Genomic DNA, 15,792 nt, shown 5'->3' on the forward strand with positions numbered 1-15,792 from the left:
GGAAGTCCTATGTCCTAACCTTTGGGTTATACTGCCACTTATAGGAGGAATGGACACTGGCAAACAAAACTGTAGGTCAGCCCAGGGTTTAAAGTGGATGTAAACCCGAAATTTATTTTTTTTTTTTTTTATATCATACTGTAGAGTATAAGATTTCCTATCATTTGAGCCCAGTCTTGCCACACAGAGTTAATCCATCTCTGAGCAATCCTCTTTTATTGTTCAGTGAGAAAAATCTTGACAAACTGAGAAAAACTTTGTCAAATATTCCCCCTTGCTGTGAGTGACAGCCTAAGACACAGGCATTATTTTTTAATTCCCTCCTCCACTCCTTTCTTCAGCAGCTCTGCTAGGATTGGCTGTTCCACACCTCAGCATGATTTGGTATGCTGAAGTCATGTGGTTACTTTCCTGTCTTTTCACTGGATGTTAGAGATCATAGCAGAAGTTCAGTTAAAAATACACAGGAGAAAATGCATATTGGCAAGGGGAGTGTAGAGGTGGGCGGGGAGTCTACTGACATCACAACTCCACCCACCGAGCTCCAGACAACAGACCCACCCACAGAATCTGCAGTTTTTCGGGTCTCATAACAGACAGAGGGGAGACATTTGACAGGTAAAGATACATGCAGGAGGCATGTATATCCTTATAGATAACCCCTATGGCAGTAGTTTAGAAAGGATGACATTGGGTTTACATCCACTTTAAACTCTCATACCACCAGCATGTCTCGTGTATGTGTTTTTGTTTGTTTTTTTTTGTTTTTTTGTTTTTTTTTTTCTTCTTTTTTTCTGTTTTTTTCTTGCTTGTGTCCTAAGACCCGGTTCACACAGGGGCGACTTGTCAGGCGACTTAGCCGACCTGACAAGTCGCGTTCCGTTCTGTACAATGGAACCGTTTTAATAGGAGTGACTCAAGCCGCTTCGACTTAGAAAAAGGTTCCTGTACTACTTTTGGGGCGACTTCAGGCGACTTGCATTGACTTCTATACAGAAGTCATTTTTCAAGTCGCCGCTGAAGCCGTGTGCAGGTCGCCTCTGTGAGACGCGCTGCCCCTGTGTGAACCGGCTCTCCGAGGCGTTAGCAGCTTCCGAGCCATCGGTCATAGAGACTTTGATTCTGAGTCGCTCAAGTCTTTGTTGATAAAGGTACACAGGTATCCTTTTTATAAGAGTTGTTGTCTTCTGCTATCATTTCCAAGTTAAAGGAGGACTTTTCTGGCTCCTGTCGATGTGGCACCACTTAAAAGCTAGAAGATCAGCCTGGCGCCTCTGCCGGTACGGTTTCTGGCCCTGGGTCTCATCGGCCACAAAGACTTTGCTTTGCCCCCACTTTTGCAGTTATTACTGTATTGAGATGGACCCATCCTTGAACCGTTTGCTCCCCTTAAAGCTGACCATACATTATACAATTTTCTTGTTCAATTTCCTTTGGATCCACCTTCAACTTTGTAGTACGAGGGCTTACCTGATTGCATACAAACTGAAAATGTTTTGGGTTTGACCTCATATTATATGGTTTTGGTAACTCTAAAGGGAAATTATACAAGAAAATTGTATAATGTATGGCCAGCCTTAGTGCTTGCTGTATCCCCTTATTGAGGAGTTTTTTCCAAAGGTGTTTTGTTCCTACTGTGGATCCGTCAATGTCCTGCCTTGCAAAGTGACTACCATACCCTGGGAAGACGTTCCTGCCTTTAGGGACCCAACTGATAAACGGCTGGATGGAGACTCTTTCCTTACACCTGTTTTTGGTGGTAATCGTGCTTTGCCAAGCCACGTCTTATTGGCCAAAATCCCTTAAGTGGGATCTAACCACTGCTGCCATTGACCCTCAGATCTTTGAACTGGTTGCACAGATGTCTATGGTTTTGAACTGTAACTGTGATGGCCTATTAGAAGCCTCCCAGCTTGTTTCTTGTATTTGTTTCTTGTCGGTACCTATGTGCTGGGCTGTTTTGGCTAAAGTGCTGAGTGTAACGATATCAAGTACGGGACATGACAAGCTGTAGCTAGCTGCCATCTTGTGTGGAAGTAGCCATGACAGTTTTGCTAACCATGTAACCTCACAGAGAACTCTGAACTCCGTCTTCCCCACCTTAGGAATTCAAAGCTTTTTAAGTTCAACAGAAAAGGTTATCTCAACAGAGAAAACAGAGCAGGCTAAGTCAGTAGGAAAACATTTGTTGTAAGGGCAGTGTTCAGGCCTGTCGTAAAACTGTCACCCTCCCCACTCAGAGCCCTAACAGACCTCGGTCGTAAAGTCTTCTGAATACACCTCATAAGAATAAGTATGAAATTTCAGCATGTTTCATAACTTCTGACTTAGTAATAGCACAGACATAATCTGGACATATTTAGCTTCCTCAGATAATATGGAACGTTTCAAGTCCAGACACCCCTATGTCAGGTCATATGGGAAACCCCTGGGACCACTTATTCCTCCAAAGCAGGCTATACGTTATAGACATAGCATGTTTAGACTTGTTTTGAAGGAAATCTCAAGTTGAATAAGAATATGGATATTTGGAGTCTGTAAACACTACAGATGCGGATATATGAGTATGTATTACAAATGTACCTGGGACGTGGTCATGAGTGTAGACACCTCCCAGCAACCAACCCCTACACCAGCTGACCAGATGATTGGTTACTGGTCGCTGTCAACACCCCTTTTGATTTGACAGAAAAGAGGAGATGCCAGGACAATGGGCAGTTCTCCTTTTACCATCCAAGAAGTAACATCTGCCAAGTCGAGAACCGATTACCTAGCTCATCGATTGAACTCTGATCAACCCTCGGACATTAATTGCAAGTATTCTCTCTTCCCAATTCTACCTTATTGCTTTGTGGCTGTATATTGTCTTTATCTTTTGAAACATCTTTTTTCTGTAAATATTTTATTTGCATCAACTTTGACCTTTTCATAATAAACCCTTATGTTGAAAAGTGTTAACCTTGTCTCTAAAGCTCTTAATGCAAGCTATAAACGAACCTGCCTCTTGAAGGACGCTACTGTTGTAGAGTAAGACTCTGAGCAGACCTGTCTGTAGTGGCAGTGTGTGTGGCAGACGCTTATTCCAAAATTATAATTGGTATTGCAAAATTACGAGTCTCCCCCGGGTCGGTCTTTTAAACGGGGGTGGTGGCAGTTAAAGGGTTAATTGTGTAATTAGCCCAGTGACAATCACTCTCAGGCTGCTCGCACCTAGATTGTGGTCCCGCAAGCTGGAAAATCTTTGTGCTGGGCGCAGCTGAGAGTGGCATTGTTACGTAAGTGACAGCGTGGTGTGAGGTTGGCCGGTCCTTTGTCGCGAGTTAGCGAGGAGGGCAGGGATCTGACACCCGCGTTCGTCACACTGAGCTCTTGAATAAAGCTGTTAATCCACCTGGCTTTTGAGGGATGTTGTCTTTTCGTACCAGTTCTGGATGCTAATGGGGGCCTAGCCTCATGTAGGCGGCAGTATACTCCCAGTGGTTTAAAGATTATCTGCAATTTTGTTGAGAAAAAAACATTCCCCTCTGGGTGATCTATGTACATTGCAAGGATTTTAACAAACTTTGTTGCAGATTCCTACCTGGAGGAACATCTGTTTTGTCTGTGTCCATGTGGAGAGTGAATCTGTATGGGAGTGGTTTTAGAATTATCAATCAGCTGCTGCACCTGCAGGGCTCCAATAAGGAAAGTGACGGGTCTGTATCCCTTTAGATATTATTTCCCTTTTGGGAGTATCTCACCAAAAATGATTTTTATTGTATTGCAGGGGATGCTCAAAATCTGACTTGTATCTTAGGGCAGACTTCTATGAAAATTAGTGAGCCAATCCCACAAGCAGGAAATGGTATACAGAATGCCCACCAGATATACAATCTGTGTACAGAACACCTCCTGGTAGCCATATTGCATTTTACAGAAAATTACAGTGCTGCAGATTGAAAAGGAAAGGTCATTTTTAATATCATTCAATTAGAATAATACTTATGTCGCAATTGATAGCTATCCTATCTATCTCATGCACTTCTCTCCCCTGAAAATAGGGGGCAAATCATAGGTGCGTGTTATACACCGATGGTGTACCTCGGAGGGGGGCGAGTGCCGCCGGAATTCACCGAGCCGTCCTCTCCCGTTTACTCGGCTCCCAGGTCACACACAGTCCCGCCTCCGCCACTGGCATTGGACCAATGTTCTGTCTATCACAAGAGCTGGTCCAATGCCGATGTGAGCCGAGTAAAAGGGAGATGACGGCTCGGTGTTTTCCTGCACTTTAGGCTGCATTGATGAAAGATGGTGAGGCTGCAGATGAGCATTGAGGCTAAAAATGGGCATTAATCAGGCTGCATTGATGGGTTAGGGCTGAAGATGGGCATTGATCAGGCTGCATTGATGGGCACTGGCCCTTATTTTAATTCAAAGTTTGTTTAAAGAAAAAAAAATATTTTTTAAATAAAGTGGATGTAAACCCAATGTCATCCTTTCTAAACTACTGCCATAGGGGTTATCTATAAGGATATATATGCCTCCTGCATGTATCTTTACCTGTCAAATGTCTCCCCTCTGTCTGTTATTAGACCCGAAAAACTGCAGATTCTGTGGGCGGGTCTGTTGTCTGGAGCTCAGTGGGTGGAGTCGTGATGTCAGTAGACTCCCCGCCCACCTCTACACTCCCCTGTGTATTTCCAACACTGAACTTCTGCTATGATCTCTAACATCCAGTGAAAAGACAGGAAAGTAACCACATGACTTCAGCATGCCAAATCATGCTGAGGTGTGGAACAGCCAATCCTTGCAGAGCTGCTGAAGAAAGGAGTGGGGGAGGGAATTAAAAAATAATGCCTGTGTCTTAGGCTAGTGCATGAGATATGTAAATCACCTGTCACTCACAGCAAGGGGGAGGATTTGACAAAGTTTTTTTCAGTTTGTCAAGATTTATCTCACTGAACAATAAAAGAGGATTGCTCAGAGATGGATTAACTCTGTGTGGCAAGACTGGGCTCAAATGATAGGAAATCTTATACTCTACAGTATGATATATATTAAAAAAAAAAAAAAAAAAATTCTGGTTTACATCCACTTTAAGTCTTCCTCTGTCCCCTGATGTTCTCTGGAGGGGGGGGGGGGAGGGGGTAGTACAAAAATCCAGACTGTGACTCTGTGTTGGGCGCAATTTTTGAAAGTCACGTGATTTTGCGGCTGCAATTTCAGGGAAAGCCTGTATAACCTTGAGGTTTACAGACCTCAACTCGCATCAAAGTCAGACCCAAGTAGTACGGGGACTACTTTGAAGTCACACAGATATGAATGGTTATCATTGGGAATCATGGGGTACGACTTGTCATGCGACTCTGATGTCCAAAGTCGCAGGAAAAGCGGCACAAGTGTGAAAGGTGCTTTTAATGCTCTTTTTTGGATTTTGCATAGCTATGATTGCTTGACTGCACATGGTCCCCAATGCACAATCTGTGAGGCTAAAGCAGTATTAAAGTGGTTGTAAACCCTTAGAGACCACTTTTACCTACAGGTAAGCCTAGATTAAGGCTTACCTGTAGGTGCAAGAAATATCTCCTAAACCTACATGGTTTAGGAGATATTTGCAAAAGACAGGCACCGCTGTCTACGGTGCATGTGCCGTAGACAACGGTGCGCAGGCTCACTGAGCGTGCCGTTTCTAGTGGTGATCGTGCCGTTAGTGGCAGCACATGTGCGGGAGTGATGTCATCGCGGCTCCGGCCAATCGCAGCGCCGGAGCCGCGATACCCGGAAGGTAGATGGGCGCTTCGTGGAAGAGGGGACAGCGGTGACATCGCAGGCTCCTGTGTCAGGTAAGTGACACATAATGGGCTACTATGCAGTGCATAGTAGCCCATTATGCTTTACCTTTGCAGGGAAACAAAGAGGCAGTAAAACCCATCAGGGGTTACTTCCTGTTTAAACCCAAAAGCAAACCTTTATTATATTGCAGCTTACCAATTTTTAGATGTGATGGCCACATTAGTTTTCTTTTTTTTTTTTTTTTTTTTTGGCATTCTTTAACCACTTGCCGACCGCCGCACGACTATATACGTCGACAGAGCGGCACGGGCAGGCAAAAGGACGTGTATGTACGTCCTTGCCTGCCCGCGGGTGGGGGGTCCGATCGGACCCCCCCCCGGTGCCTGCGGCGGTCGGCAAATCTCCCCCGGCGATCGGAGGTGAGGGGGAGGCCATCCATTCGTGGCCCCCCCCTCGCGATCGCTCTCAGCCAATGGGATCATTTCCCTGCCTCTGTATTGTACACAGAGGCAGAGGAAATGATGTCATCTCTCCTCGGCTCGGTATTTTCCGTTCCGGGCCGAGGAGAGAAGACTGCAATGTAAGTGCACAACACAACACACACAGTAGAACATGCCAGGCACACTAAACACCCCGATCCCCCCCCCGATCGCCCCCCGATCGCCCCCCAATCACCCCCCCCCCCGTCACAAACTGACACCAAGCAGGTTTTTTTTTTTTTTTTTTTTCTGATTACTGTATTGGTGTCAGTTTGTGACAGTTACAGTGTCAGGGCAGTGAGTGTTAGGCCCCCTGTAGGTCTAGGGTACCCCCCTAACCCCCCCTAATAAAGTTTTAACCCCTTGATCACCCCCTGTCACCAGTGTCGCTAAGCGATCATTTTTCTGATCGCTGTATTAGTGTCGCTGGTGATGCTAGTTAGGGACGTAAATATTTAGGTTCGCCGTCAGAGTTTTATAGCGACAGGGACCCCCATATACTATCTAATAAATGTTTTAACCCCTTGATTGCCCCCTAGTTAACCCTTTCACCACTGATCACTGTATAACCGTTACGGGTGACGCTGGTTAGTTTGTTTATTTTTTATAATGTCAGGGCACCCGCCGTTTATTACCGAATAAAGATTTAGCCCCCTGATCGCCCGGCGGTGATATGCGTCGCCCCAGGCAGTGTCAGATAAGCGCCAGTACCGCTAACACCCACGCACGCAGCATACGCCTCCCTTAGTGGTATAGTATCTGTACAGATCAATATCTGATCCGATCAGATCTATACTAGCGTCCCCAGCAGTTTAGGGTTCCCAAAAACACAGTGTTAGCGGGATCAGCCCAGATACCTGCTAGCACCTGCGTTTTGCCCCTCCGCCCAGCTCGGCCCAGCCCACCCAAGTGCAGTATCGATCGATCACTGTCACTTACAAAACACTAAACGCATAACTGCAGCGTTCGCAGAGTCAGGCCTGATCCCTGCGATCGCTAACAGTTTTTTTTGTAGCGTTTTGGTGAACTGGCAAGCACCAGCCCCAGGCAGCGTCAGGTTAGTGCCAGTAGCGCTAACACCCACGCACGCACTGTACACCTCCCTTAGTGGTATAGTATCTGAACTGATCAATATCTGATCCGATCAGATCTATACTGGCGTCCCCAGCAGTTTAGGGTTCCCAAAAACGCAGTGTTAGCGGGATCAGCCCAGATACCTGCTAGCACCTGCGTTTTGCCCCTCCGCCCGGCCCAGCCCAGCCCACCCAAGTGCAGTATCGATCGATCACTGTCACTTACAAAACACTAAATGCATAACTGCAGCGTTCGCAGAGTCAGGCCTGATCCCTGCGATCGTTTACAGTTTTTTTGGTAGCGTTTTGGTGAACTGGCAAGCGCCAGCGGCCTAGTACACCCCGGTCGTAGTCAAACCAGCACTGCAGTAACACTTGGTGACGTGGCGAGTCCCATAAGTGCAGTTCAAGCTGGTGAGGTGGCAAGCACAAGTAGTGTCCCGCTGCCACCAAGAAGACAAACACAGGCCCGTCATGCCCATAGTGCCCTTCCTGGTGCATTCGCCAATCCTAATTGGGAACCCACCACTTCTGCAGCGCCCGTACTTCCCCCATTCACATCCCCAACCAAATGCAGTCGGCTGCATGAGAGGCATTTTTATGTCCTCCCGAGTACCCCTACCCAACGAACCCCCCCAAAAAAGATGTTGTGTCTGCAGCAAGCGCGGATATAGGCGTGACACCCGCTATTATTGTCCCTCCTGTCCTGACAATCCTGGTCTTTGCATTGGTGAATGTTTTGAACGCTACCATTCACTAGCTGAGTATTAGCGTAGGGTACAGCATTCCACAGACTAGGCACACTTTCACAGGGTCTCCCAAGATGCCATCGCATTTTGAGAGACCCGAACCTGGAACCGGTTACAGTTATAAAAGTTACAGTTACAAAAAAAGTGTAAAAAAAAAAAAAAAAAAAACACAAACAAAAATATAAAATAAAAAATAATAGTTGTCGTTTTATTGTTCTCTCTCTCTTTATTCTCTCTCTATTGTTCTGCTCTTTTTTACTGTATTCTATTCTGCAATGTTTTATTTTTATTATGTTTTATCATGTTTGTTTTTCAGGTATGTAATTATTTATACTTTACCGTTTACTGTGCTTTATTGTTAACCATTTTTTTGTCTTCAGGTACAGCATTCACGACTTTGAGTGGTTATACCAGAATGATGCTTGCAGGTTTAGGTATCATCTTGGTATCATTCTTTTCAGCCAGCGGTCGGCTTTCATGTAGAAGCAATCCTAGCGGCTAATTAGCCTCTAGACTGCTTTTACAAGCAGTGGGAGAGAATGCCCCCCCCCCCACCGTCTTCCGTGTTTTTCTCTGGCTCTCCTGTCTCAACAGGGAACCTGAGAATGCAGCCGGTGATTCAGCCAGCTGACCATAGAGCTGATCAGAGACCAGAGTGGCTCCAAACATCTCTATGGCCTAAGAAACCGGAAGCTACGAGCATTTTATGACTTAGATTTCGCCGGATGTAAATAGCGCCATTGGGAAAGCATTTTATCATACCTATCTTGGTGTGGTCAGATGCTTTGAGGGCAGAGGAGAAATCTAGGGTCTAATAGACCCCAATTTTTTCAAAAAAGAGTACCTGTCACTACCTATTGCTATCATAGGGGATATTTACATTCCCTGAGATAACAATAAAAATGATTAAAAAAAAAAAAAAAAAATGAAAGGAACAGTTTTAAAATAAGATAAAAAAGCAAAAAAATAATAAAGAAAAAAAAAAAAAAAAAAAAAAAAGCACCCCTGTCCCCCCTGCTCTCGCGCTAAGGCGAACGCAAGCGTCGGTCTGGCATCAAATGTAAACAGCAATTGCACCATGCATGTGAGGTATCACCGCGACGGTCAGATCGAGGGCAGTAATTTTAGCAGTAGACCTCCTCTGTAAATCTAAAGTGGTAACCTGTAAAGGCTTTTAAAGGCTTTTAAAAATGTATTTATTTTGTTGTCACTGCACGTTTGTGCGCAATTGTAAAGCATGTCATGTTTGGTATCCATGTACTCGGCCTAAGATCATCTTTTTTATTTCATCAAACATTTGGGCAATATAGTGTGTTTTAGTGCATTAAAATGTAAAAAAGTGTGTTTTTTCCCCAAAAAATGCGTTTGAAAAATCGCTGCGCAAATACTGTGTGAAAAAAAAAAATTAAACACCCACCATTTTAATCTGTAGGGCATTTGCTTTAAAAAAATATATAATGTGTGGGGGTTCAAAGTAATTTTCTTGCAAAAAAAAATAATTTTTTCATGTAATCAAAAAGTGTCAGAAAGGGCTTTGTCTTCAAGTGGTTAGAAGAGTGGATGATGTGTGACATAAGCTTCTAAATGTTGTGCATAAAATGCCAGGACAGTTCAAACCCCCCCAAATGACCCCATTTTGGAAAGTAGACACCCCAAGCTATTTGCTGAGAGGCATGTCGAGTCCATGGAATATTTTATATTGTGACACAAGTTGCGGGAAAGAGACAAATTATTATTTTTTTTTTTTTTTTTTGCACAAAGTTGTCACTAAATGATATATTGCTCAAACATGCAATGGGAATATGTGAAATTACACCCCAAAATACATTCTGTTGCTTCTCATGAGTACGGGGATACCACATGTGTGAGACTTTTTGGGAGCCTAGCCACGTATGGGACCCCGAAAACCAAGCACCGCCTTCAGGCTTTCTAAGGGCGTAAATTTTTGATTTCACTCTTCACTGCCTATCACAGTCTCGGAGGCCATGGAATGCCCAGGTGGCACAAACCCCCCCCAAATGACCCCATTTTGGAAAGTAGACACCCCAAGCTATTTGCTGAGAGGTATAGTGAGTATTTTGCAGACCTCACTTTTTGTCACAAAGTTTTGAAAATTAAAAAAAGAAAAAAAAATTTTTTTTTTTTGTCTTTCTTCATTTTCAAAAACAAATGAGAGCTGCAAAATACTCACCATGCCTCTCAGCAAATAGCTTGGGGTGTCTACTTTCCAAAATGGGGTCATTTGGGGGGGGTTTGTGCCACCTGGGCATTCCATGGCCTCCGAAACTGTGATAGGCAGTGAAGAGTGAAATCAAAAATGTACACCCTTAGAAATCCTGAAGGCGGTGATTGGTTTTCGGGGTCCCGTACGCGGCTAGGCTCCTAAAAAGTCCCACACATGTGGTATCCCCGTACTCAAGAGAAGCAGCAGAATGTATTTTGGGGTGCAATTCCACATATGCCCATGACCTGTGTGAGCAATATATCATTTAGTGACAACTTTGTGCAAAAAAAAAAAAAAAAAATAAATAAATTGTCACTTTCCCGCAACTTGTGTCAAAATATAAAATATTCCATGGACTCAACATGCCTCTCAGCAAATAGCTTGGGGTGTCTACTTTCCAAAATGGGGTCATTTGGGGGGGGTTTGTGCCATCTGGGCATTTTATGGCCTTCAAAACTGTGATAGGTAGTGAGGAGTAAAATCAAAAATGTACGCCCTTAGAAATCCTGAAGGCAGTGATTGGTTTTCGGGGCCCCGTATGCGGCTAGGCTCCCAAAAAGTCCCACACATGTGGTATCCCCATACTCAGGAGAAGCAGCTAAATGTATTTTGGGGTGCAATTCCACATATGCCCATGGCCTGTGTGAGCAATATATCATTTAGTGACAACTTTTTGTAATTTTTTTTTTTTTTTTTTTTTTTTTTTTTCATTATTCAATCACTTGGGACAAAAAAAATGAATATTCAATGGGCTCAACATGCCTCTCAGCAATTTCCTTGGGGTGTCTACTTTCCAAAATGGGGTCATTTGTGGGGGTTTTGTACTGCCCTGTCATTTTAGCACCTCAAGAAATGACATAGGCAGTCATAAATTAAAGACTGTGTAAATTCCAGAAAATGTACCCTAGTTTGTAGGCGCTATAACTTTTGCGCAAACCAATAAATATACACTTATTGACATTTTTTTTACCAAAGACATGTGGCCAAATACATTTTGGCCTAAATGTATGACTAAAATTGAGTTTATTGGATTTTTTTTAGAACAAAAAGTAGAAAATATCATTTTTTTTCAAAATTTTCGGTCTTTTTCCGTGTATAGCGCAAAAAATAAAAACGGCAGAGGTGATCAAATACCATCAAAAGAAAGCTCTATTTGTGGGAAGAAAAGGACGCAAATTTCGTTTGGTTACAGCATTGCATGACCGCGCAATTAGCAATTAAAGCGACGCAGTGCCAAATTGTAAAAAGTGCTCTGGTCAGGAAGGGGGTAAATCCTTCCGGGGCTGAAGTGGTTAATTTTCACCTCTGGCGATCCAACAGGAGGCCCCATTCACACCTCAGCGTTTTCTAGCTTGAAGCTCACAGCTCCAAAACGCTGGAGAAGGAAAAAAAAACAAACAATTACCGGTATTCTCTATGGTTCTATTTATTATGGTTCACATCTCCACCTCAAGCTGACTGAAGCTCATAAAAATTCTGGAGCTTTTTTCGTAGTTCAGATCGGGCAGATTTGCGCGTCTTTGTTTCCCATAGAAATGAATGGAAACACGCCTTTCGCACGTTTTTATGTGCTTTTGCGTGTTTTTTGCACAACTTTCTGGTCAAATGCAAAAAAATTAATAATATATGAATAGATAAATGTAAAAATACACAACCAAAAATCATCCTAAATAAATAAAATTAAGTATTATGTAATAATACATGAATAAATAACCCCTAACCTTAAATTATATTAAGTATTATTAATAATGATAATTAAGCACCCTAACCGAAATTCCGACCATGTGTGGGCTCCATCACACATTTTCCATAGGAATTTCCAACACACAAAGTTTGAGAGCAGGCTATAAAATTTTCCGACAAAAAAATCAGATCGGTTAAATTCCGATCGTGTGTACACAAATCCGACACACAAAGTGCCACGCATGCTCAGAATAAATAAAAGCTATTGGCTACTGCCCCGTTTATAGTCCCAACGTACGTGTTTTACGTCACCGCGTTCAGAACGATCGGATTTTCCGACAACTTTGTGTGACCGTGTGTATGCAAGACAAGTTTGAGCCAACATCCTTTGGAAAAAATCCATGGATTTTGTTGTCGGAATGTCCGATCAATGTCCGATTGTGTGTACGGGGCATAAGTCTGTTTTTCAGCAGAAAAGCTCTCTTGCATGAATGAGACAAACCATTGAACACTGACAGAGGTGCATACAGTGATCAGTTTTTATTTATATAAAACCTCTTTCCCAAAAGGGAAAAAAAAATGTTTTCTGCAACTGCCTGTAAAGTATCAGAGTTTTGGCTGTAATTTTGTTGGTGTATCTAAACACAGATACCGTCTAACACAGCCCCCCCCCCAGATTGATAATGCTGTTTTTTGTTTATATAAGTTGGCCACACTTTTAACTTATCCTTTAACAGTCGCTTTTCCTTTTGTGCCCCACAGGTCACAGCTAAGACTGCCTTCATATTCATCTTACCTCAGTATAACAGCAGCCTCCAGTCTCTGGGTAAGTCAAGACTCTTCATTATCATGATATTACTGTGGAGTGTTAGATTAGATGCTGACCCCTTCCAGCCCCCTCCTGGCAGCCCTTTAAGGCCCCATACACATTATTCGATTTTTCTGCAGATTTTTGTTTCAGTTTTACCAAAACCATGTAGTGCAAGGGCCTGCCTAATTGCATACAAATTGAAACTCTTAAGGTTTGACCTCCATATTACATGGTTTTGGTCAATCTGAAGACAAAAATCTGCAGAAAATCTAATAGTGTGTATGTGGTCTTAGTAGGTCTTAACCGCTTGCTTACTGGGCACTTATACCCCCTTCCTGCCCAGGCCAATTTTCAGCTTTCAGCGCTGTCACACTTTGAATTACAATTACTCAATCATGCCATAAGACTTTTTTTTTATCATTTTTTTTTTTCACACAAATAGAGATTTCGTTGTATTTAACCACTTCCGGACCGCCCACCATCGTTAGATATCGGTATTTTGACGTTGGATACCGTTGTTATGACAGCAGATAGCTGCCATAACCCCCGTTTTTTTAAAAAGGGCGGGTGGTCCGCTTTCGGATAAAAGTGGTCTCTGCGGTGGATTCGCTGCAAGATCACTTTTATCGGTGGCATGAGACCCTCCCGCTGCATCCTGGTCACCTTCGCTGCTTACCGGTAGCGGCAGAGGCAAGCTGATCCTTTCCCCTCAGAAGCATGAAGTCAAGTGAGGGAATGATGGCCCCCACTCGGCTCTACACTATTGGATGACGGAAGCGACGTCAAACGTCACTTCCACCCAATGGTGTTTAAGGGGAAAGTTTTTTTTTTTTTTTTTTTTTTTTTTTTATTGAAAAAATAAATAAATTAATGCACACAGCAGGAGCCAATCGGGGGTTCCACAAACTCCACAGGCAACCGCTGGTCATCGGCCACAGAGACAGAACTGCAGTCTGCCTATGTAAACAAGGCAGATTGCCATTTTGACAGGAGGGAAGACGTGGATTCTTTGTTCTGGCAAAGTGGGGCCATGGATCCATGCCTTCCCCTAGTAAAAGCACCTCCCACAGTTTATTAAAAAAAAAACAGCCTAGGCACACATTTTAACCCTTTGATCGCCCCTGGTGTCAATACTTTCACAGCCAATGTCATTTGTACAGTGGCAGTGGATTTTTTTAGCACTGATCACTATGTTGGTGTCACTGGTTCCCAAAAAAGTGTTGGTGTCCGAAAGTCGCTGATCGCCGCCATTTACTAGTAAAAAAAAAAGAATAAATAAAGATCAATAAAAATATCCCATAGCTTGTAGAAGCTGTAACTTTTGCGCAAACCAATGAATAATCACTTATGTAGCTTATGTAAAATATGTAGCAGAATACATATTGGCCTAAATTGAATAAGAAATTCGATTTTATTTATTTATTTTTTGGATATGTTTTTATAGCAGAAAGTAAAATTTAAAAAAAAAAACTTGTCCCTTTTTGTTTATAGCACAAATATAAAAACCACAGAGGTGATTAAATGCCACCAAAAGAAATCTCTATTTGTTGGCAAAAAACCCATACATTTTTATTTGGGAACAGAGTTGCACGACCCCACAATTGTCAGTTAAAATAACGCAGTGCCATATTGCAAAAAATGGCCTGGTCAGGAAGGAGGTAAATCTTCCGGAGGTCAAGTGGTTAAAGTGTGATTTGAACCATTTCATTTTGTATGGGCGCAATTTGCACCACAAAATATTGGTTTTGGTTATCGAAGAGTTTTCACGTTTACCGTGAAAATACTCAGTATCAGCACTGATACCGGTATCTGTGCATCCCTACTTTTTTGTATGTTATTTATTTTGTCACTATGTTACTAATTCATTAATGTCTCTCTCCTTTTTATTGCAGATGGTGAGATTGTCTACTATCACTACGGGGCAAAAGATTTGGTCACCATTTTGTTTTACATCATCATAGCAATCATACTACATGCCATTGTACAGGAGTACATTCTAGATGTAAGTAGCCGAGGGAAGGATTATATGTGTATACAGTGAGGGAAGAAAAGTATTTGATCCCCTGCTGATTTTGTACGTTTGCCCACTGACACAGAAATGATCAGTCTATAATTTTAAGGGAGAGACAGAATAACAATAAATATCCAGAAAAAACGCATTTCAAAAAAGTTATAAATTGATTTGCATTTTAAAATAAAAAACAAATATTTGATCCCCTATCCATCAGCAAGATTTCCCAGGTAGCTTCTATACAGGTAACGAGCTGAGATTAGGAGCACTCCCTTAAAGGGAGTGCTCCTAATCTCAGCTTGTTACCTGTATAAAAGACACCCGTCCACAAAAGCAATCGATTTAATCAGATTTCAATCTCTCCACCATGGCCAAGACCAAGGAGCTGACCAAGTATGTCAAGGACAAGATTGTAGACCTACACAAGGCTGGAATGGACTACAAGACCATCGCCAAGCAGCTTGGTGAGAGGGTGACAACAGTTGGTGCAATTATTCGCAAATGGAAGAAACACAAAATAACTGCCAATCTCCCTCGGTCTGGGGCTCCATGCAAGGTCTCACCTCATTTCAATGATCATGAGAATGGTGAGGAATCAGCCCAGAACTACACGGGAGAATCTTGTTTATGATCTCAAGGCAGCTGGGACCATAGTCACCAAGAAAACACTACACCGTGAAGGACTGAAATCCTGTAGTGCCTACAAAGTCCCCCTGCTCAAGAAAGCACATGTACAGGCCCGTCTGAAGTTTTCTAATGAACATCTGAATGATTCAGAGGAGAACTGGGTGAAAGTGTTGTGGTCAGAGGAGACCAAAATCAAGCTCTTTGGCATCAACTCAACTCGCCGTGTTTGGAGGAGGAATGTTGTCTATGACCCCAAGAACACCCTCCCCACCGTCAGACATGGAGGTGGAAACATTTTGCTTTGGGGGTGTTTTTTTTGTCGCATTAAAGGGACGATGGATGTGGCCATGTACCTTCAAATCT

General features: G+C 43.0%; 1 protein-coding gene across 1 annotated transcript in view; it reads left to right on the forward strand.

The window, feature by feature from the left end:
• TRAM2 (translocation associated membrane protein 2) overlaps positions 1-15,792 on the forward strand; it is a 108,405-nt gene that overhangs the window by 64,839 nt on the left and 27,774 nt on the right. The window contains exons 2-3 of the mRNA XM_073625150.1: positions 12,743-12,806; positions 14,684-14,793. Of these exons, the coding sequence (XP_073481251.1) occupies positions 12,743-12,806; positions 14,684-14,793 (174 nt within the window). The remainder of the gene's footprint in view (positions 1-12,742; positions 12,807-14,683; positions 14,794-15,792) is intronic.

Source organism: Aquarana catesbeiana, linkage group LG04, assembly GCF_042186555.1.
Source record: "Aquarana catesbeiana isolate 2022-GZ linkage group LG04, ASM4218655v1, whole genome shotgun sequence".
Lineage (NCBI taxonomy): Eukaryota > Metazoa > Chordata > Amphibia > Anura > Ranidae > Aquarana > Aquarana catesbeiana.